Genomic DNA, 23,594 nt, shown 5'->3' with positions numbered 1-23,594 from the left:
GCTGAAATAAAGTTCAATGATTTTATGAGAGCTAAAGGAATCCAGTCTTTTTTCTTCGCTGTACTGAGTATTAGACTTTACAAGTGTGGGATTGTGCTATTTTATACTATACTGCCCAATACTATATTTTGCACAGCTAGTCCCACAGCTTTGTTTAATACTTTTTGCATGTGTTTTTTTTTGTGGTCAAATGTACACATGTGGTGTCCCACCACAGGTGTTGCTAGTCTGTACAACCCTCTCAAAAGCCTGTACTCTAAGTAAAGTGGTAATGAATTTATGCCTAAGTTTTGCCACTGCTATTTGTCTATGTACTTGTATATCGCACAGCTGTAGTAAGCAAGAGGTACTGTTTATTTGTGATCTGTGCACAGATGAGAGCTTCCTTTTCCCCTTCCTCTTTTCCACCTATCTCTATTCTACTTTCTTTTCTTTGCACTTTCTTCTCCACCACTCTCAGGAGTTATTACATACCCTTTAGGAAGTTGTCACAGACGGAGAGTAAGTACACACACACACACTTAGTCAGTCCAGTGAAGTCTAGTCTGGAGTGTGGTGGTAGACGGACACACATCGGAGACACAGAGACTCTTTTCTTAAAAACACTTCTTCTGACCATGCAGTGCTAAACCACTCAAGAGAGGACAAGTCAGGGATCATCCCAACCCACGCCGTTGAACGTCTCTAAAGATGCAGGACAGTATCCTGAAAGCTAGAGGAATTGATTTCGGATAGAGCAAAGTTGCTAAAAGCCTATGTAATCTATCTCGCAGCGCAGGTGTAACAGGTAACTGGGACCGATAGTCCGGGTGGGTCATAACTCCACTCCGGACCAGCGTGATAAGTACCCAAGATACCCCCTCACAGCCCGGCAGGTCACTGACCACAGGGGAAAGGGTATAGCTTGCCACTCTAAATAAAAGCAGGCGTGCCCCCATACCTGTGTGCCCAACCGGCACTGGCGTCACAACAACCTACCATCCAGCTGAGCTATACTCCGACCAACCACTGTGTCACGGCGTCACACAGCACCATCTGTCAAGTGACCGGTTGAGCACACACCACACATCTATACTTATATACATTTATTTATTAGTGTCCTGTGACCATCCAATGGATTGTATTGCTTCCTGTGTCTTTTATCTGTTTTTATACATTGTTTGTCTGATGCAATAGTAAAGTGCTATTTGTGAGAAATTAGCTTGTTTATTACTTTTCCAGAATAAGTTGTAAATTGTAGGGTATATGTCTTGTGCTTGTATATGTATATATACTTATGGACTATGATTTGTTATATTGAGGTTCTGATGTGGGTGTTTTATAGTATACAATCAAACTGTAAGGTAAAGCAACAGGAAAGAGTGGGAGGCAGTCACTGGGCCAGAAAAAAACAGATGTTTGCGGTCAGGAGCTGGGGGTGTATAAGCTGAGTACTCTAGCACAGCTAAAGCAATGTGGCTCACCAGAGTGCTAAAGGTTCCTCCACAGAGACTCAAGGTATAACATAATGATGTGGTCCTAATGTAGGACCCAAAGCTTTAGCAGTAGATGGGATCATTTGAAGCTGAATTTAAAATTATCACATTGAACCTTAGACATGCAAGGACAATTACTATAGAATGGCCCCTTTGGGATCATTTCTTCTGGTGGGTTCAAGGAATGCAGTCCTGACCATAGCTTACAGTAGACAATACAGTAGACAATACCTGACAATAGACAATTGCAAAAATGACAATTTCTTGAGAAGCTGTTTTCCTCTATTTTAGTGATGATCCTTCAATAGACAGACCTCAGAAATAACAACTGTCACAGGCCACCACAGGTCAACATGACTTCACATTCAGGATACGCTTCTGATTCTTCTGTACCTGTTATCCAGCACCTGGCCAGAAAAGGCTCCTATATCAGACTCACAAATTAATAGCTTACCCCTGGAATAACACCTAGACCTCCAACAACATATGACTGTTTAGCTTGAGAAGTATGGTATATAACTGATATGTTATTTGTGTAAACTTTGCTAATGTCAAGCTCATGAGTCCACTGGGCGGGCCTAGACATTGATTGATTGATAGCCACCTGTGGATGTATACTTATACACAAAAAACTGTCAACCACTGAATTGGACCGCCCACTGGACTCTAAATCCCAGACTATTAAGTTTTAATTGCATAAATAAATAAAAGACAAATTAAAATAAATAAATAACTTTATTGGGTGGAATCAATGCTGACTATTAACATATAACTTATATAATCAGGAAGTGCCTGTCATATATTATTCTGATCAGCTCTATTCACCCTGCAGGCAGGGAGTCCTGTTCTTCATGACACTTGACATTACAATATCTAAGTAATTCACATTAATATGATTTTGAATAGCAATTTATTCATCAGTTTAGATTTTGTTTTCCCCAGTGTAGGGGCTCAGGCCTTTCTGAGACCACTGTAACCCCTATAACTACACCACTGATTCTGGATTAAACTTTAGGCTGTCCATACACATTAGATAATAGTCAGTCAAACACACTTTGCCAGCATTACAAATAATTTAGCAATCTTTTACCCATCTAAAAACATTGATTTCACAGTTTTACAACCATCCACAGGTAAAGCTCTAGCCTTTTTCTGCTACTATATGCTACATTGCTGGTACTACTATACAAAGGTGAACTGTCAATAGGTGTACCTTGTCGATGGAAAAGCTCTGATGGCTATTATGGCACTATTTATAGGGGAATTCTGCATTTTATTAGGGGCATTTTGGTTATTATTATACAGCCATACCTCCCAAGTGTCATTCTTTTGGAGGGACAGTCCCTGATGTTGACCCTTGTCCCTCTTTGCCCCTTACATGTCCCTGTTTTTGACCTAGGAATTAGATTTGAATTAATAAACTTTTTCTGTTGCACTAGAAAGTGTCGGGTTTCTTCCTGTATAATAGGCCCGAACTTGCATATTATTCTATCATCTGGTGCAAGTTGATTCCTAAAAAATGTTCAGATGAATCATGTGACATTATGGCCTCTTTCACACATGATTTCTCACTTGCAGATCATATGGTCCCATACACAAATCTGTAGCTGTTATGGATCTATTTTTGGTGCATGATCAGTGCAACAAAAAACAATTAAGCCATTTTGTGGTCTGTGTCACCTATCTGACAGTATGTCCATGCAAATGCCGACAGTTACTGAAATACATTCGTAATCCTGTCTGCAATTACATACAGGGTTACTAATGTGTGAATGGGACCTAAGGATGCAGTCACAGGATCTTCTGCAGATTTGCAGATATCAATGTAACTAAATGCATCAATCTGCAGCAGATCCTGTATGTGTGATTGCATCAATCTGCAGCAGATCCTGTATGTGTGATTGCATCAATCTGCAGCAGATCCTGTATGTGTAATTGCATCAATCTGAAGCAGATCCTGTATGTGTGATTGCATCAATCTGCAGCAGATCCTGTATGTGTGATTGCATCAATCTGCAGCAGATCATGTATGTGTGATTGCATCAATCTGCAGCAGATCCTGTATGTGTGATTGCATCAATCTGTAGCAGATCCTGTATGTATGATTGCATCAATCTGCAGCAGATGATGTGTCTGTAACTGCATCAATGTGCAGCAGATCCTGTATGTATGATTGCATCAATCTGCAGCAGATGATGTGTCTGTAATTGCATCAATCTGCAGCAGATCCTGTATGTGTGATTGCATCAATCTGCAGCAGATGATGTGTCTGTAATTGCATCAATCTGCAGCAGATCCTGTATGTGTAATTGCATCAATCTGCAGCAGATCCTGTATGTGTAATTGCATCAATCTGCAGCAGATCCTGTATGTGTAATTGCATCAATCTGCAGCAGATCCTGTATGTGTGATTGCATCAATCTGTAACAGATGATGTGTCTGTAATTGCATCAATCTGCAGCAGATCCTGTATGTGTAATTGCATCAATCTGCAGCAGATCCTGTATGTCTGATTGCATCAATCTGTAGCAGATCCTGTATGTGTGGGTGCATCAATCTGTAGCAGATCCTGTATGTGTGATTGCATCAATCTGCAGCAGATCCTGTATGTGTAATTGCATCAATCTGCAGCAGATCCTGTATGTGTGATTGCATCAATCTGCAGCAGATCCTGTATGTGTGATTGCATCAATCTGTAGCAGATCCTGTATGTATGATTGCATCAATCTGCAGCAGATGATGTGTCTGTAACTGCATCAATGTGCAGCAGATCCTGTATGTATGATTACATCAATCTGCAGCAGATGATGTGTCTGTAATTGCATCAATCTGCAGCAGATCCTGTATGTGTAATTGCATCAATCTGCAGCAGATCCTGTATGTGTAATTGCATCAATCTGCAGCAGATCCTGTATGTGTGATTGCATCAATCTGTAGCAGATGATGTGTCTGTAATTGCATCAATCTGCAGCAGATCCTGTATGTGTAATTGCATCAATCTGCAGCAGATCTTGTATGTCTGATTGCATCAATCTGTAGCAGATCCTGTATGTATGATTGCATTGATCTGCAGCAGATGATGTGTCTGTAATTGCATCAATCTGCAGCAGATCCTGTATGTGTGATTGCACCAATCTGCAGCAGATCCAGCATATGTGTGATTGCACCAATCTGCAGCAGATCCAGCATATGTGTAATTGCACCAGTCTGCAGCAGATCCTGTATGTGTAATTGCATCAATCTGCAGCAGATCCTGTATGTGTGATTGCACCATTCTGCAGCAGATCCAGCATATGTGTGATTGCACCAATCTGCAGCATATCCTGTATGTGTGATTGCACCAGTCTGCAGCAGATCCTGTATGTGTAATTGCATCAATCTGCAGCAGATCCTGTATGTGTGATTGCATCAATCTGCAGCAGATCCTGTATGTGTGATTGCACCAATCTGCAGCAGATCCTGTATGTGTAATTGCACCAATCTGAAGCAGATCCTGTATGTGTAATTGCACCAATCTGCAGCAGATCCTGTATGTGTGATTGCATCAATCTGCAGCAGATCCTGTATGTGTGATTGCATCAATCTGCAGCAGATCCTGTATGTGTGATTGCATCAATCTGCAGCAGATCCTGTATGTGTGGTTGCATCCTTGAATTAAAAAGTATAGAAATGTCTGTAAAATTTTCCTAGCGTGAACACACAAGTGTCCCTCTTTGGCCGTCAAAAAGGTGGGAAGTAAGTACACCGAGTGGATCTGCCCAATATATATATATATATAGTGTCTTTTATGTGTACATTATTGTGACAATAAATAAGTGTAAAGTATAGCAGCATTTTCCATGTACACTGTATAGTGACACTACTTGTTCTTATACTAATAGGGTAGTCACCGCGTTTGTATATACAGCTACAGTATACATATGGATATTACATATGCATAACCATAACAGTAAAACACGCTTGACTAAACTCTGCATACACCCCTTCCTGCCTATACATAGTCTCACTGGCACTGTCATCCTATTTGCACACTCCACAAAGCAGGCATTGTTCATACGTTTTCCTGAGGACACGTAAATAAATAAATTAAAGTGTGAACGTTGAGCCAACTGACATAAGTGGTGACAATTTCTGTGCAGTAGAACACGTTGCTATAAAAACAACAGGAAATAAATAAAATGTGGGTCAATTCCCATGAAACACAGGGGACAAGAAGATCCCTGTGAGGTTCCTGAGCGCTGGTGATCTGAACAACCTATAATCTTCATGATTTTGGTTCTGATTCAAGTCTTTAGATTTTATCTAGTTGGAGTCTCACACTCTAAATTTCTGAGTCCAGGCAAGGTTATTTTCCCGTTCTTGACTATATCATCGTTAGTTCCCTGGTTCAGCTTTTTGATTAAATTTTTCTCATATATAAGTGGATGGTAGGCACCGTAAGTACAAGCTGCGTCAAAAAATTCTCTGAAATAATAACACCGGTCTGATTGACGTGAAGATGGCAAAAATTCGTACACATTGACTTCATCACAAAGATTCATCATCAACAGGATCCCTGTGCAGAAAGACAAAGATTCATTGGAACCAGGTTACAAATAGTTTCCTCATGTGTATTCTAGTTTAATTGTTATTCTACTGCCAATCAGGGATGGACCGGCCATCTAGCAGTTCTGGCAAATGCCAGATGGGCCGGTGTCCTCTGTGGGATGCTCTCATCCTCTTCCTCCTCCATTGCGGCCGGCATTCCATTCATTTCAGCGCAATGCATATTTTGAATTAATCACAGGAATTGTTGCAAATCCCAACAACGGACATGATTAATTCAAAATATATGTTGTGTGATCGTGGCCTAAAGTCGTATAATAAAGGATTTGGCTATTTTAAGTGACACCAAGGTCCTGGCTTCCTTTCTTCATATTCTCATAAAAACTATGGGGGAGATTTATCAAAGGGTGTAAATATACACTCACCGGCCACTTTATTAGGTACACCATGCTAGTAACGGTTGGTCTTCTGCTGCTGTAGCCCATCTGCCTCAAAATTGGACGTACTGTGCATTCAGAGATGCTCTTCTGCCTACCTTGGTTGTAACGGTTGGCTATTTGAGTCACTGTTGCCTTTCTATCAGCTCGAACCAGTCTGCCCATTCTCCTCTGACCTCTGGCATCAACAAGGCATTTCCACCCACAGAACTGCCGCTCACTGGATGTTTTTTCTTTTTCGGACCATTCTCTGTAAACCCTAGAGATGGTTGTGCGTGAAAATCCCAGTAGATCAGCAGTTTCTAAAATACTCAGACCAGCCCTTCTGGCACCAACAACCATGCCACGTTCAAAGGCACTCAAATCACCTTTCTTCCCCATACTGATGCTCGGTTTGAACTGCAGGAGATTGTCTTGACCATGTCTACATGCCTAAATGCACTGAGTTGCCGCCATGTGATTGGCTGATTAGAAATTAAGTGGTAATGTGCAGTTGGACAGGTGTACCTAATAAAGTGGCCGGTGAGTGTATATGGGTGTAAACTGCCCACAGCAACCAATCACAGCTAAGCTTTCCACTCTGGTAAAATGAAAGAGAACCTGTGATTGGTTGCTGTGGGCAGATTACACCAGTCTATATTTTACATCGCATAATAAATAAATGGGCCTATGTTTGTAGGGAGAAAACAGCTCCATACAAATAGTAGGAGTTGGAGCATAGAGATGTACCCGCATTGGGCCCTATTACCACTTCATACAAAATAAGGCCGGGTTCACACTACATTTAACACCGGCTGTTCTGTGACCCAGCCAGGTCACAGAACAGCCGGTGTTACTGATGATCATCCCGGCTGGTACTGCAGTACCGGCCAGATGATCTTCATTTCTGGTGAATTTGTATGCGGGCGCACCCATGTGCGCCCGCATCCCAATTTACCACTGCACACAATGGAGCACGCTGAACTAACAGGTTCCATGCGGCCACTATTCATTGAATAGCGGCCGCAGACAACTCATGTGTAAGTTTTCTGCTACAACAGCCGTGATTTATACAAAACATACGTTGTGTGAAGACAACAATAAACTGTAATAAAGCAGTATGTGTGCGGCCTAAAGCCTGCTTGTGTATACATCCATAATATGGATCCAGACTAAAGAATAAACTAAGACTAAAATGACACACACAATACAATTTATATAGTATATACTTACCAATTGATCCAGATGATGGAGGATTTGGATGGATTAATTCGGGTGAATTCTCCTGAATTATTTCCCACATCTGCCATAGAGATTGCGGTTTCAGGATATAAAACGGCTGGTTGGGATTTGCCAGTCGATATTCCTGGTATGGTCCAAAGAATTTAAATTCTGGCTTCTTATACCACTGAGGAGAAATATGATGATATGATATCAAGACTGTAAAACAAAGCTAAGCAACAAATAAGTGATTTGTATTTACACAGCCGGAAGCCATAGAACATGCAGACAGTAGTGGTATTCGACATAGCTAGCCAAGATTACATAACTAGATTTACTTGCTATTCTACGAAAAACCACAGACAACATATCAGGCTGTTATAGTCAGCACTGCTGCACTGACAAACACTGTGCGACTATGCAACTTAAATCTGCACAAGCGTTGTAACTCCAAGTAAGTCAATGTTGTACCTGGTATGTATCTGCGTTATATGGGGATGGATCCCACACTATCAATATCCCATCTTTAAATAGAGAGTTTTCCAGGAAATGAAATTCTTTCTGTGTAACAATCTGCAAACAAGAGAAATATTAGGCAGATGAGACTATATTACAGGCATGGATTCATTATAAGGGATCAGTAGTTTGTGTCCTGATGATTAGCAATGTTATATGGGCACTGTCATAATAAAAAAAAAAAAAAAAACTTAACTTAAACTTAAAAAGTTTGACCAGTGAGGGTTTCAGAACGAGAAGACAAGCCGGGCAAAGTGCTCAGGGTTGCATTTCATACCCAGGCTCTCAGCAAACTCTATTACAGCCTATGGGGCTGGACAGAGATAATAGACAGAGAGGAGGTGCTTCAAATTGTGCCCTGCTCATCTACCTTGAACTTTATTATTTTAATATCCTATATACCTAAAAGGAATGTTATGCAGTTAAATTTTTATCAATTTCCATTTATCCATATACGTGTTTTCTGTCCTTAAAGGAGAAGTCTGGCAGATTATAAAATCTGGCAGCCGGCAGGAGTAGGGGGGAAATTGATTACAAGTACTAAGGTACCTCTCCCCGTGCCTGTCGTGAGCGGCAGGATCGGCTTTGGGACCCCCGCAGGCCTCCGGGATCTCTGTAGCTCACACATCACAACCCGGCTGATAGTCTGGCCGCTTAGCCAGTCAGTCACTGCGGCAGGACACCACTACAGTCACTAATTGGTTGAGCGGCCAGTCTGTCTGCCAGGGGGAAAGTCAGGTCTGCCGGGGGAAAATGCCTTTCGGCGGGGGTCCTGTGACCGGTCTCACCACTCACTGTGAGCACGGGGAGAGGTAAATGCCTACTTCTAATCAATTTCCCCCCTGCCCCTGCCGGCTGAAGGATTTTATAATCTACCGGAGTTCTCCTTTAATTAAACAGTCATTTTATTATACGCAGTATGTAACTTGGGAGAAAACTGATAACTATGAGCGAACCGGGTTCAGGTTCGAGTCGATCCGAACCCGAACGTTCGGTATTTGATTAGCTGGGGCTGCTGAACTTGGATAAAGCTCTAAGGTTGTCTGGAAAACATGGATACAGCCAATGACTATATCCTTGTTTTCCATATAGCCTTAGGGCTTTATCCAACTTCAGCAGCCACCGCTAATCAAAAAAACGTTTTTGTGTACGTTAATAAAACGGATGGTAATGGGAAAAAAATGGATCAAAACAAATGCACACAAATACATCCGTTTTTCATCCATTTTTTTTGCATAAAACGGATGAAAAAAAAACCCAGCCTAACTGAGGAAAGGCGTCAACTGAATTTATCACAGTCAATCGAGGTGTAGAAACATTTCAAAGTTTTTCAAAAGAAATTTTCCATTCATATATTTGCAGAGTTCTTTACACCAAGAGTGTGGCTGGGTGTAGAGTAAGGACTCTCCACCCAAGTTGTTGAATTCTGAGAGCTGTAGTTCTCAGCGTCACATTGAAACAGCTGACATTATTAAATGCTTTTTTTTTCACATGAAATAGCTGACATAAGAAGCCTCATCTAGATGTTTTACCATGTATTGGAAAATCCCTTTCAATCTGTTTGCTGGTGCTTCCCCCCGGGTGATAAAACTAGATGTTGCAGTCAGAGGAAACTAGAAGTTCCTTGGCTATAGTTCCTTCAGCAAAAGTGGGCACCCACAGACATAACCATACTATCATAAATCATACTATACTGATGACTAGAGATGAGCACAATTCAAGTATGCTCAAGCCTGATTAGAATAAGAAGATACTTTAGCATTTTAGTCTGTGTTCCTGTTGGCGGAGCCGTGTAGGTATAAATATCAATAGTTGCAATCAAGATAGAGGCCCCCGCACCGCACTCTCTCCGCCTACTGTTTGTTCACCCTTGCGCTGCCACTTAGGATCCACGCTGCTCAAGGTGCTCGACAACACTGGAGAACAGTAACAGCATACACTTCCAATGTAAAGAAAGAAAGTCGGAGCACTTCTTGGAATGCAGCAATCTTAGTCTTTATTCAGCAACTTGGCAGTATACATGAATGTGAAGACTGAATATCAATGTGGCTACATGTTCACAAAGGGCAAGGTAACATTGTCTGCTTCCTCATATGGAAACTTTCTCACTTTGTAGTGGTTTTCCTATACGTTGGCACTTATGCAGGTATTACGCAAATGTTCCCTTGTTTATGTATAGCTTTTACTGTATGTAACCACAAGGAGGGTATGACTACCGTTTTCTCTTTCTCAAAGTTCACAAGGTTGCTCAGGAGAAAAGTGATATTACCACTTACCATTTGGTATTCTGATATTTTGTAGCACTGATATTACCAAACTCAATAATGGGCTTTACAAATTGTTGGCGGGAGACTGAACTTTAGTGATGCAAACTGCAGCTTTACTACATAAAAAGACACAGCAACCAAACATTGCGAAGAATCAATATAGCTGCCACAAGGGTCTACCAAAGAATTTTTATAGAAAAATTTCAAAATTCATTTGGTGTCTACAAAGGAGATAACAATATACACCCCCTTACTACCGTATATTCTCTTAGTCAAGGATCATTGCCTGTTTAAAGCAGGCATTAAAAGTTTTTGCCATAGATGACAATAAAAGGAAACTGACAGCATGGATATTACAGAGCAGTACAAACATATTGCTGCTGCAATCCAGCATCCTATTCTCCGTCTTTCCCTTCCCGCCGCTGTGTCTTCAGGCCTCGCCTCCTCTGACTGTCAATCATTGTAGAGGAGGGGGTGCCTGAAGACAAAGCGGCTGGACCGGAGAGCAGGAGGAACGAGGAGGCGGGAGGTGCTGCAGTAGCAGTAAGTATGTACTACTTTGTGATATGGAAACTGACAGCACAGATATATGTATATCCATGCTGCTAGTTTCCATGGCTTCACGTACGATACATGGATTGTTCATGCAGCCTGGGTGCTAGATTTCTTCTGCCCTGTAAAGGAAGAACAAACAAACGCCGATCTGGCTGGAACATTTTGTTGTAGTCTAGGATGACTAAGTGGCCAAGACTTAAAGACTGTCAGTATAAAAAACTTTTGACATGTCATTAGGCATGTCAAAAGTTATTGATCACAGCGCGTCTTAGCTGAGACCCGATGTGATCAGGAGATATAGCCAAGGAGAGAGCTTGGCAGCAGTGCGATCCACTCCCTGGCTGCTTGCTAATTTCAACACTTTAGCTCCATAAGGCTAAAGTGTTAGACGCAGTGAGCGGCTGGGGAGTGGATCGCACTGCTGTTGTGCTCTCTCCCCTGCTGTATATTCTTAGCATGCTGTGATCAATAACTTTTGACATGTCTGATTATATGTTAAAAGTTATTTATAATGATAGGTACTCTATAAAACTTATTAATTAACAAGGACTGTTTGCCTATGAGTGGGGTTTTGGATGCTTGTTGATGCATTTGCAACCCAGTCTGCCTGCAGTGTCAGGGCTGCAACAAAAACATTGACTGCCATTACAGCCTTTATTTTTAATAGTCTGTAACTATGGCTGCCTGCTTACTTCATTGTAGTATATGGCATTGTTTGTATGCAGATTGTTAGGTTGCTTTGTCCACAACCATTTCAGATTTACCTGTGAATTCATTAGACGTAATGTGGTTTTTGATCCAACATCAACCTCAAACTGTTTTGTGAGAGCAGCATTAAACCTAAGAACAGCATCATGGGAGTCTGTAAATACAAAAAACTTGCATTGGACAGGCTGTTGCATATCAATTTTCAGGTATGGGAGTTAGTACAGTTATCTACATTCAGTACTTATATATAAGTGATATAGATCTATATTATACACATATGTTCACCCTTATCTTTCCTTTAGTTAAAGGAGAACTCCGGCCAATTTTTTTATTTTTTAATATGTTATTACATAAGCAAAGTTAGACAAATTCCTAATTATGGGAAATGCACATATAGTGCCACTTCCCTCAACACAGTACAGTATATCACACAGGTTTTTATTTCTCTAAAAAAAATGTGACATCACGACCCAAGCTATACCTCAAGGGTCCAGCAGGAGGCACAGTATATGGCCCAGATTACTTATCATTTTTTACATCTAATTTCTGCATATACTGTGTCCCTTACTGGACCCTTCAGGTATAGACTGGGTCGTGATATCTGTTAGTGCTTGCCATGAAGAGCCATACGCTATGGTGCTCATTTATCATTATGTACCCCTGGCATATGCCACAGAAAAGGTGCAGATTTTGACCTTATCAGTGGGGTACGCCAGGGGTAAGTCCATCAAGATCAGTAATAATCTGTAAAATAAATGTGGGCCAATATGTCTGCCCCTTCTCCATCATAAAGCAATCACTTTTGGCTTAAACTATTTGCAGAATTCATGTGCCCTGTCTTCTTTTTCTTTCCAAGATGAATATTAAAAGGACTCTTCCACTTACCTATCTCCTGTCCAAGCCTTGAACCTCTTATAGATGCGGCCGAAGACACTACAGCGCATCGTTTTAGTTTCCCTACTGCCTCCCGAATATCCTTGTTGGGTAGACACTGGCTCCAAGAACTGACATTATCAGGTAGGTCCGAACTCTTCAGAGTTGTGATGTTCACCCTGTGTTTGAGCTGGCAGAGAATCTCATGGGGGCTGTGCTGCTGGCTTACTTTGCCCTTATATTTCACTTTGTATCGGTTCAACCCTCGGTAATTTGACCTCTGTTTCTGGAGTCGCTCGATAAGGTCTTTGGAATTCATCTCCTTCTCCCACAATTTAGTTCTATTGTATTTTAAGGATTTCACAGTATTGCTAAGTTTTGATGTTGGTAAGTTATTTTTCTGTGCCTCCTTTTTTTTATAAGTAACAATGTTGCTAAGTTTTGATGTTGGTAAGTTATTTTTCTGTGCCTCCTTTTGTTTATAAGTAACAATGTTGCTAAGTTTTGATGTTGGTAAGTTATTTTTCTGTGCCTCCTTTTGTTTATAAGTAACAATGTTGCTAAGTTTTGATGTTGGTAAGTTATTTTTCTGTGCCTCCTTTTGTTCCTCAGTGACATGGTCTGTGCTCCTTTCAGGTGACGAAGCATTGGATATCTCATTGCCCCAGATGAAGCCTGACTGATACTGATGCTTCACAGTTCTGGTAGTACTGGCAACATATTTTTGATGTCCAAAAAGACCAATGTAAAGAAAATAGGAAATGCAAAGAGCCATGGAACAGAAGAGACTTAGTTTTCTTAGGATACGAACCATGGTGGCAGAGAGATATGCTGTTGTCTGAAATCTACAGATAAAAAAAAAAGATTGAACATTTAAAGAACTTTGTGACCAAATTAATGTTTTCTATACAGAAAAGTTATTAATGTAAATAGTAATGTGACTAATGGAGAACAGTCTAGTCTACTGCAAGACTGTCCTTATGGAATCTCTTCTTTTTACTGAGAAGTTGTTGGCCATCTGAGAATGTAATCATGGTGGCATCATACTTGGTCTGAATGATAACTATTAGAGTTGAACAAACTTGGAGCATTCTTGGGTTCATCCAAACCTGAGCGTGCAACATTTGGGCTGCTGAAGTTAAATGCAGCTCTACGGAGTCCTGTTTTCCAGAACTCCCTAGGGCTGCATCCAACTTCAGCAGCCACTGCTTGTCAACGTTTGGATGAACCTGAGTGTACTTAAAGTTTGCTCAACTCTAAGGCTTAGGGTCCTATTACACGGAGTGATTTTTAATGATTAACGACTAACGATAAACGATAGCAAACGAGATTATTTATTGTTAACCTGAAATCGTTTACCATATAACACAGAACGATAGTCGTTAGATACGCTCGTTACTCTGATTGTTATTGTGATTGTTACTACGATTGTTTATGGCCCTATTCCACAGGCCGATTGACAGAAGCAAACGAGCGCTATTAGCCCCGCTCACTGCTACCGCTATTCTACGCGGCAGCAGCGAGCGGGTGAGTCTGGGGGGGGCCACAGGGAGCTGCCCGGGGGATCCCTGATTGTCCGGGCAGCCCATAGGATATAGCAGTATCTGCTGCTGACACTCCCATTCCACGGAGCGACGGCAGTAGATTGTTGCTGTATCAGTCGTTTGTCTTTCAACATGTTTGAAAGACAAACGACGCAACGATCAGCAGACATGAACGATGTCGGCTGATCGTTGCTGTCAATTCCACGGGACGATTATCGGCTGCAAGGGCCGATATCGGCCGAATACGGATGATAATCGTTTCATGGAATATGGCCTTTATTCCTTTTGATCCCAGCAAGACAATGAAGCGCAATTACACTGAACGATTAGTGAAGAAATGCGGACGAATGTGGAATTACAGCGAACGATTAGCGAAGATTATCTAATTTTAGGTTCAGATCTAAATCAACGATCAACGACATACGAACGATTTTTCGATTGTTGCCTGCAATTACACAGAACGATTATCGTTTAAATTCAAACGATATAACGATTTTTTGCACAATAATCATCCCGTGTAATAGGGCCCTTAGTTTACATATATAAGTTGCATCCGTTTTAGTTCTTTTTTTTTGTAAGAAACTGACTACAGCTAATGTCACAATGTTTTTTTTATCCTTTTTTTCAGTAAAAACCATCAGTTGCCATCAATTAATATCAGTTGCCAGAAGTTTATTCCATTGGTTATCATAAGTTTTTTTCCTCTACAGCAGCACAGGGTGTCATCTATATAGGGGGCAGCAGCACACGGGAGCCCTCTACTATGGACAACAGGAAATTGGGGACATCTCCTAGAGCAGGGGTAGGGAACCTTGGCTCTTAAGCTGTTGCAAAACTACAACTTCCATCATGCCTTGATATCCTAGACATGATGGGAGTTGTAGTTTTGCAACTGCTGGACAACCAAGGTTCCCTACCCCTGTCCTAAAGGGTGCTGCACCTGTATAGAGGAACTGCCAGGGGTCACTCTGCTGAAGGACCAGGGTCTCAAGGGTTAATAAGAGGGCAGGGAAAGGGACATCTCTTCCTGGAGCGCCAGAGGCAAAAGCATAATGCATGCATCTGTACATGGCATGCCTCCGGCGCTCCATAGACTTCAATGGGCATGGCGCCGGATAAAGGAGCTGGCGGCACGTTAGAACGCTGCAAGCAGCGTGTTCTGACGTGCGCTCAGTCCGGCAGTCCAACGGCAGTATTGTGAGAACGCATCATCCGAATTGTCCCATTGAAAACAATGGCATCAGAGATGCATTTTCCTCCAGTGCTTTTCTGTTGCACCGGAGGGAAACTCCGCCGGATATATGTAAACTAGGCCTAATAACTACTAATGATTATATTATACTGCTATGTCCAGCCAACAATATAGTTGCCTAATCTTGACTAATATGGACCTAGAAGGTCATACTGCAGGTGAGAGTTAGTCTTAGATAGTAAAGCTCTTCTGGTCCATTATCTATAGATCCTTGTGGTTTATTGTTCAACACTTCCAGTTAAATGAAGTTTGATCTCCCCTTGTATCAGCCTTTATTTGTAATAGATTGCAAGCTCCTTCTACCTATAGTTCTATATGTTTAAACTAAAACTCTGTTAACACTGACATCATGGCCTTTATTTGTAATGGAAGTCATAGTGATGTGAAGGCTCCATTGTATGAAGGATCTAAACTGCAAGTAATGAACCCCACTGACTTAATGGGTAATAGTGGATGCTGGTTATTCTTACTCTTACCAGCCCGGGCAAAGGTGTGAACAAAAACATAGCTCAGAAAATCTTTATCTGCCTGCTAAAAATGTTTTACTATGTAAAGTGCAGATTGTAAATGATGATGATGATGCTAAGGTAAGTATAATTTGTAGTTGTACTTCCTGGTTGAGCATTTGCTTAATACTAAAAGTTCTAGAATTAATAGATTTTAGTCAGCTCTTTAACACCATGCCTCCTCTCCGCTCAAAGAACTCCTACCAGTTTCCTGCCCAAAGCTTTTGCAGAACATTTAATTTCCCTGCAGTCTATTGCACATCCAGTGAACTTGCAACACCTGCCTGCAACTGCAACACTCAGAGAGATGGCGATGTAGGTTTGAGGGACTGGTCAGAGATGGTGACATCACTCAGTGGGTGGGGCTAGAGCTCAGAGACAACATCTAGCCAAGCCTACTGGGACATCAGAAGATGATGTGTTACGGGAGAGAGGGAGGAGTCAGGGACAATGCAAATACAGTAGTTCTTTTTTTCTTCATTACCTGGCAGTGGTGAAGCATGGAAATACAAACCAACACCAAAACTTTTTGTGATAACACTATATTAGTAAGTTATGTATTTTGTATCTTATATTTAAATAAAAGTATTTTCTGATACCAGAGTACCCCTTTAAGCACTTGACCTAGTTTAGTCATGCTATAAAATTGTATTTGTATGTTGATCTCAAGATGTTGAAATACTGTAAGCTGAAATGTCATTCTGAAAACCTTAGTGACCTATGGTGCACCTGTGCCTAAAAAGACTCTATGTCTAGCTAAACCTAGCTTGTGTAGTCATGCTCTCTCATGTCCGATCCCTACTTTTTTCTTATACACCAAATGTATATTAATAAACTGGAGAAAGTCAAGTATCAGGATGCCAAGTACTGTACTGAACACTGTATTTCACTCATATCATCAGTATGAAACCCAGAAAGGGTTCTTGCAAATCACTATTCACCAATTCAAGCTTGATGCTTATGTATATGTTGGTAGCTAAACTGATAAATTATGAATCACCGATAAACTGATAAATTTAAATAGAAATAACATAGGGTTTTACTGGGGCTTCCCTACATAAAATGATTCTGTATTTACTTCTGTTTAGACGTGGCATCAGGGTTTCCTGATATGAAATTTCCACTTCCTAATATCATCATTGTATGTAATTCTGTGGATACATGTGTAATGCACCACCACATCCATCTCTGTGTGTCACAGATACTCTAGGCCACACCAGTTTGACACAGGGTTGCAACTTTAAAAGTTGCTTTTTAGGACAATAACTGCATCACCTGCCGAACGCACCCCAGAACAGATCTTGGATTAAAAGCAGCTATCTGACGGTACAAGTGGTTTGGGGTGGGCAGATTGTGGGTACAGAGTCGCTTTAATGAAGCTGAGTTTCAAACTCCACCCAAACTGAAGACAGGAGAGCGCGCTGCCTAATTTTTTTCCCTCTGGAGTACCCCTTTAAGTAAATGACTACACTTTTGATTTCTTTAACCATCACATAATGTCCAATCCAATAACAATCTATTGTTTAAAATGGACAGCCCATGCTGTTTTCTTAATTCGCCCCAAAGACTTGTATGTAAAAATTTTCCTAAATAAGTTATTTTATCGTATGTAACAAATGTCACATATTCCAAAGTATACAAATGTCATAAAATGGGAACCAACATTATATATTAAACTTCCTCTTCTAAAAGAAAGGAGTATATAATTTATTGCCTATGTGTTTTATCTGTCACCGATCACACAAGCATACTCAAATTACAGCAGAGTGACGGCACAATAGTCACCTTCTAGTGTTGACCTATTCTCCGAGTAGCGATGCAGTAGGATTGAACATGTTTTTATTACAATCTCTGTAATAGTGTAAAAGAATGTGCAAATTCTTCAAGGAACATTCTAAAACCTAGTTTACCTTTATTGATCCTGGTAGACAGGACACAGCCTCTTCAGCAAGTGATATGTGTATGTAACATAAGTATCAAGAATAGTACACATGCCATCTACTGCTTTGCAGCTATACATAGCACATAACACATCAACTTGTGATCTAAGGTCAGAGCAATGCTGCGTATTATTGCACAGTAATATTCCTCCCTAAATCCAGCGTTCCCCAACCAGTGACTCAACAGCTGTTATAACTACAACGCACATCGTGACCTGACGACTGAAGACTGATGGGAGTTGTAGATTTGTTACAGATAGGGATACGTGAATATGAAATCAAAGATGAAGCATTAAAAGTGTATGTACACCACAACCTAACTCTAATCAATAGAGTTAATACATGGAGTTTGCCATAGTTATTAGGCTTGGTTTGTTATTAGGAGCAGTTCTCCAAGTGTTCCTGGAACTATTGTAAGGAATATCACATCAAGGTTGACTTTCATCCCTTTGTGGTCAGTGTTAAAAATGCTTAAACTGTTAACAACTAAAATGCATAACCTAGCTTATGTCATGTGGCTTTATTATCATGTGGGATTATCATTTAGTAGCAGATGATTTATAATGTGCAGCAGTGATGCAAACATATGCATCATTTATAATATTAACAAAAAGTCAACCAACACTACTGTATTATATACAGACTACTCTGTCAGTGCCCACATGTGGCTGGCCGTTGTGCCTAATGGAAATCTCAGAAAGATAAGGTTAAGGATATTTTTTATGCTTTGGCAACGTTGGTTTGCTGATAAGCATATGTAGTTTGTATCGCCACTACAGATGAGTGAACCTTGACCACGCTCATACAGCCATAGACTATGTTCACACAACGCGCAAATAGCGGCCCTTGCATCGAGTGCCCAACAACAGCCATTGTTTGCAGTGAAAATCACATTGAAATCATCGCACAATGGCTGGAAATAATTGACGTGTTCATTACTTCGACGGCTGTATCAAACAACGGCCGTTGTTCAATAATTTGTGAGAACAATGGACATTGCTTGCATTGACTTCAATGCAACATAAAAAGAATGACTGTTATTTTCATTTAAACCAACGGCCAATGTACGTTTGTATGTGTGAATATAGCCAGAGGCTGCATCCGTGTTTTTCAGGAAAAAAGTGGCGTCACCTGGTGATCGGTCACAGCACCACAGCTAGCCTTTCTTATATCATTTTTATTGTAAATTTAAATACATGAAATTTACCAAAACCCCCCTCCCTCTCACCCCAGTCTGGTAATTCTATTAGTCATTCTCCAGAATAAAAGCTAGTGTGTACAGCATTATATACATATATAATACTGTGTAAAAGTTTAAGGCAGGTGTGGAAAAAGTTCTCTTAAGCAGAAAGAACAAGGAGTCTTGGAAGTGATGATGCGGCCTCCTGATCTTAACATCATCCAGTCTGTCTGGGATTACACATAGAGACAGAAGGATCAGAGCTCTTGGTGGCCCTTGTGTGATATATTGTACTTTTTTCAAGATTAATCAAGCAATTGAATATGTTAATGAATACATAGAAGGCACCAGGCTATTCATCCATCAATCTTGTGCTGTGTAAATCCATGTAGTTATAAAGATTAAACAAAGCTGTAGGGTTTTTGTTCCAGTATCAGTTCGATTGTCGGCTACCTCCATATGACATGGAGTTACCTTTTATGAAGGTAAAGAGTGTTATCAATTGGTTGCAATGAGCAAAAGTAGTAGTAGTAATACACTAAAGAGAAATGAAACCCATAACACTTAAAGCGACTCTGTACCCACAATCTGACCCCCCAAACCACTTGTACCTTCAGATAGCTGCATTTAATCCAAGATCTGTCCTGGGGTCCGTTCGGCAGAGGATGCAGTTATTGTCATAAAAACAACTTTTAATCCTGCAGCGCTGTGTCTAATGGCCGGGGCTTACATTTGTATATGCATTAGGCTGGCACAACCTCTCTGTCCTTCCTCCCCACCCTCCTCATCATTAGGAATGCTCCAGGCAGATTGCTTCCTATTCCTCAGCTGTGTGCATAATGAACATGGGCTGGATCATTAATATGCCTGTGCAAAGCTCAAACAGCAGTAAATGTTCCTGGATCATTCCTAATGATGAGGAGGGTAGGGAGGAAGGACAGAGAGGGTGTGCCAGCCTAATGCATATACAAATGAAAGCCCCGGACGTTAGTCACAGCGCTGCCGGATTAAAAGTTGTTTTTATGACAATAACTGCATCCCCTGCCGAACGGACCCCAGGACAGATCTTGGATTAAAAGCAGCTATCCGAAGGTACAAGTGGTTTGGGGGGGGGGGGGGTTTGTCAGATTGTGGGTACAAATTCGCTTTAAATTTTGACAGGTAAAAGTTAAAATGTAATGTCAAGTTCTGATTGGTGGCGGTTGGACCCCGACCAATAGCTAGATAGAGTGGAGAGAAACTAAGCATTTTACTCACAGGCTTACTGCCTTTTCCATCAAACTACATATACATTGTAAGTCTATAGTCTAAACACCCAGATCTGGACCAATCAAAACTTTTGACATGTCTTTTGTCAATTCTTCTGTAGTTAACTCCAACATTTGACATACCTGTAAGTCATAATGTCAGTTAGAGACTATGAAACTATCCCTAAACAGGAGCACCATTCACCTATGTAATTTGCTGCATATCATTTGCCAAGGAGTTTACATAACCTCTGATGATCTCAGACATCGTTATATAACCTGAGCAAAATTATTGGGAATATGAGTAATATAATTAAGCCAAATTATTGTTTAGGGATAACTATAGACAAGAGAAGGGGCAGATGTACATCAAGGATAGAGCTCTACCTACCTAATTATCTACTAAATCTCTCCTAACCAACCATATTTTACTGGACCGTGTTTATGTCATGTGCCATATGCCAAGAAACCTTGAGATATCTGTGTAAAACTTAGGACCAGGAAATCTGAGCTTGTGGATATCATGGAATTGTAGGATGAATCCTACAAACTTGGGCAAAGGCTGAAGCATACCAGCTGGTTTAAGGCAGGAAGTCTTTTTTGGGCACAGGTGGTGCAGGAGGTTATATGCCCCTGGACATCCTTGAAATGACTCGGCCACCAGTAATGGCAGTAGATCAGTTGCCTGGTTTTATGGATACTGTGATGCCCGGAAACCAGAGAGGCATGACCCCATTTCAGTACTCTCCTCCGAAGTGCTGGGCGCACATAGGTATTGCTGTGCGGAACATTCTGTAGAACCAAGGTGGCCACAGAAACTAAACGTTCAAGAGGAACCATATGGCAAAGGGTGCTTTCTTGACCTAGGACATCTGAGACCCGTGAAAGCATGTCAGTTTAAAATTCTTCTCTGCAGCCAGAAGTGTATGAATAAGTTAAACCTGAAAAAGAAAAGAGACCATCTGGCTTGTCATTGGATTGTTCATTGGATATTTTGCCCCTTCCGAGAGGTGACGGCCACTCTTCTAGAGCAAAATTTATAGCAAAAAGCTTTTGATCACCAATAGTGTTATTTCTCTCTGTAGAGGAGAAGGTGTTGGAGAAGAAACCACAAGTTTTAGTCTTTCCAGTGAGATCTTTCTGGGTGAGAACCTCTCCAGCTCCTACCAAAGAGTTATCCACCTCCAGGGAGAAAGGCCTGACAGGGTCTAGGAAAGAATAGGAGCAGAGGCAAAGGCAGACTTCAGTCTGGAGAAGGCTTCCTCAACTTCGGGTGACCAATAATTGGGATTAGAATTCTTCTTGGTAAGGGCCACAATTGGAGCGACCAAGGTGGAGAAGTGTGGAATAAACTGACAGTAATAGTTGGTGCATCCCAGAAAGTTTTGTATAGCCAGAATGCCAATGGGGCATGGCCACTGAAGAACCAGCAAAAGCTTAGCTATGTCCATTTGTAGGCCACATCAAAGATAATGTAACCAAGAAAAGGACTGGTTGGATGAAAAATACACTTCTCCAACTTGTCATAGAGACGATTGGTCCTTAAGCGTCTTAGCACTTGATGTACTGTATGCTAGTCACATGCATCTCCAGTTTAAGTGAGAATATTAGAATATCATCAAGGTACATGATGACACTGGAATAAAGAAGATCTTGAAAGACGGGCAAAAAGTAGCACTAGATTTTCAAAATGCCCATTTTAAGTATTAAAGGTCGTCTTCCACTAATCGCCTTCACGTAGTCTCACCAAATTATAAGTGCCCAGCATGATACAAAGATCCATGCGATTTGAAGACGGTCAAAAATTTTGGAGATTAAAGCAAAGGATACTGGTTCTTAATGGTTGAGACCCCAGTAATCTATGTACAGATGAACAGATCCATCTTTCTTCTTAACAGAAAATGACCAGGCACCAGCTGGAGGGGCAGACTTGCAAATAAAGCCTTTCTGCAGATTTTCTTTGATATAAGCCGACATGGCTAGGGTTTCTGGTACCAAGAGTGGGTAGTGCCAGGCAGAAGATTAATGTGACAATCGTAAGGACATTGAGGAGGTAACATTTCTGCTTGTTTTTCTTAGAAGACATCTGCAAAATCCTGGTACTGAGCTGACTGGCCAGGTGGAGGCTTGAGGGAGTTCAGGAGTGGGGATGAGAGTCCAACACGAGACATTTGAAGGCAACAGTTGAGGAAATCCGGACTACAATGTAGGAACTCCCTGGTCCTCCAGTCGAGGTTAGCAGCATGGCTTGCTTGCAGTGGCAAGTGAGCAGCATAAACAGAGCGCAGCCAGCAACAACAGGAAACGGTGGAACAGTCCGGATCACAGCAGGAACGCGAGGCTGGGACCACGTTATTGGGGTAAGAAAACAGAGGCTCCAACAGAAAAGCCAGGGCAAGTACAATTTATTTATAGACATGTGCTGCTGCGCAGCAACCAATTAGGGGGTATCTAGCGAAGGAAGAAGCAGAGGCATCGGTTCCAACATTGGTCCTGACTAATCATCTGGTGGAAAATACACTAATAATAATAATAATAACAACAATAATAATATTTATTTCTATAGCGCCAACAGATTCTGCAACTCATTGATATTGAACACATTACTAACATTTAAGCTATGTTCACACACTGTAAAATAAAGGTAAAATATGGCTGAAATTTTAAGGGTAAATATACAGCCATATACAATTGATTTTTTTAATATAATATTGTGCTCCATTAAAATAAATGGGAAATTGTCTGGTAATGCACACATCATATAGAATCAATGGCAGTAATTGGTTCCAACTGTCCAAGTAATGAAATACCTTATTATTTACCAACTTCTTTTGCATAATACAGCTGTTTTATTCATCTGTTCACATCATTTTATTTTCACTGAAAATTACAGCCATGTTTAGTGTTTAGCTTAACATGTGTGAACCTAGGCTGTGACATGTACAATTATATTGGGTATTAGGACAAGCATAATAAACACAAAACGAGGCTAACTCAGCAAGTCTACGTTCTTACTTAAAGGGGACCTGTGGTCACTCTAAAAACATTAAGTTTGGTATTTTATAGCCTCAGGTGCCTTGATTCTAACAATATTTATACTTCCTTGTTACAGTTGGTTGACTGTCTAAACTTTAGTGCAAAATGGGGTGTGAATGTTTGGCTATGGGAGTGTGATTAGAAACTTTTTAATTAAACCCTGTACATGATCCACTCCCCATTGTGCAATAAAGTTCCTTCCTGACTATCTGACTATCAGCAAAAAGCAAAGATAATTAACCAAATAGTTACCCTCCTATAATACAGGAACTGGGGGGCAAAGGAAGAATGTAAAAAAAAAAATACCAAGGAT

The 23,594-nt window shown here is 40.9% G+C and overlaps 1 protein-coding gene across 1 annotated transcript; it reads right to left on the bottom strand.

Moving 5' to 3' along the window:
• Positions 1-2,191: 2,191 nt before the first annotated feature.
• Positions 2,192-17,833, bottom strand: LOC138794976 (beta-galactoside alpha-2,6-sialyltransferase 1-like). Its single transcript, XM_069973914.1, has 6 exons — positions 17,789-17,833; positions 12,589-13,421; positions 11,760-11,857; positions 8,129-8,230; positions 7,670-7,844; positions 2,192-6,030 (listed from the first exon to the last, which is right to left on the bottom strand). The coding sequence occupies exons 2-6, from the start codon at positions 13,388-13,390 to the stop codon at positions 5,774-5,776; spliced, it is 1,434 nt and encodes a 477-aa protein (XP_069830015.1). The 5' UTR covers positions 13,391-13,421; positions 17,789-17,833; the 3' UTR covers positions 2,192-5,773.
• Positions 17,834-23,594: the final 5,761 nt, after the last annotated feature.

Source organism: Dendropsophus ebraccatus, chromosome 6, assembly GCF_027789765.1.
Source record: "Dendropsophus ebraccatus isolate aDenEbr1 chromosome 6, aDenEbr1.pat, whole genome shotgun sequence".
NCBI lineage: Eukaryota > Metazoa > Chordata > Amphibia > Anura > Hylidae > Dendropsophus > Dendropsophus ebraccatus.
This window is presented reverse-complemented; position numbering and strand designations above follow the sequence as displayed.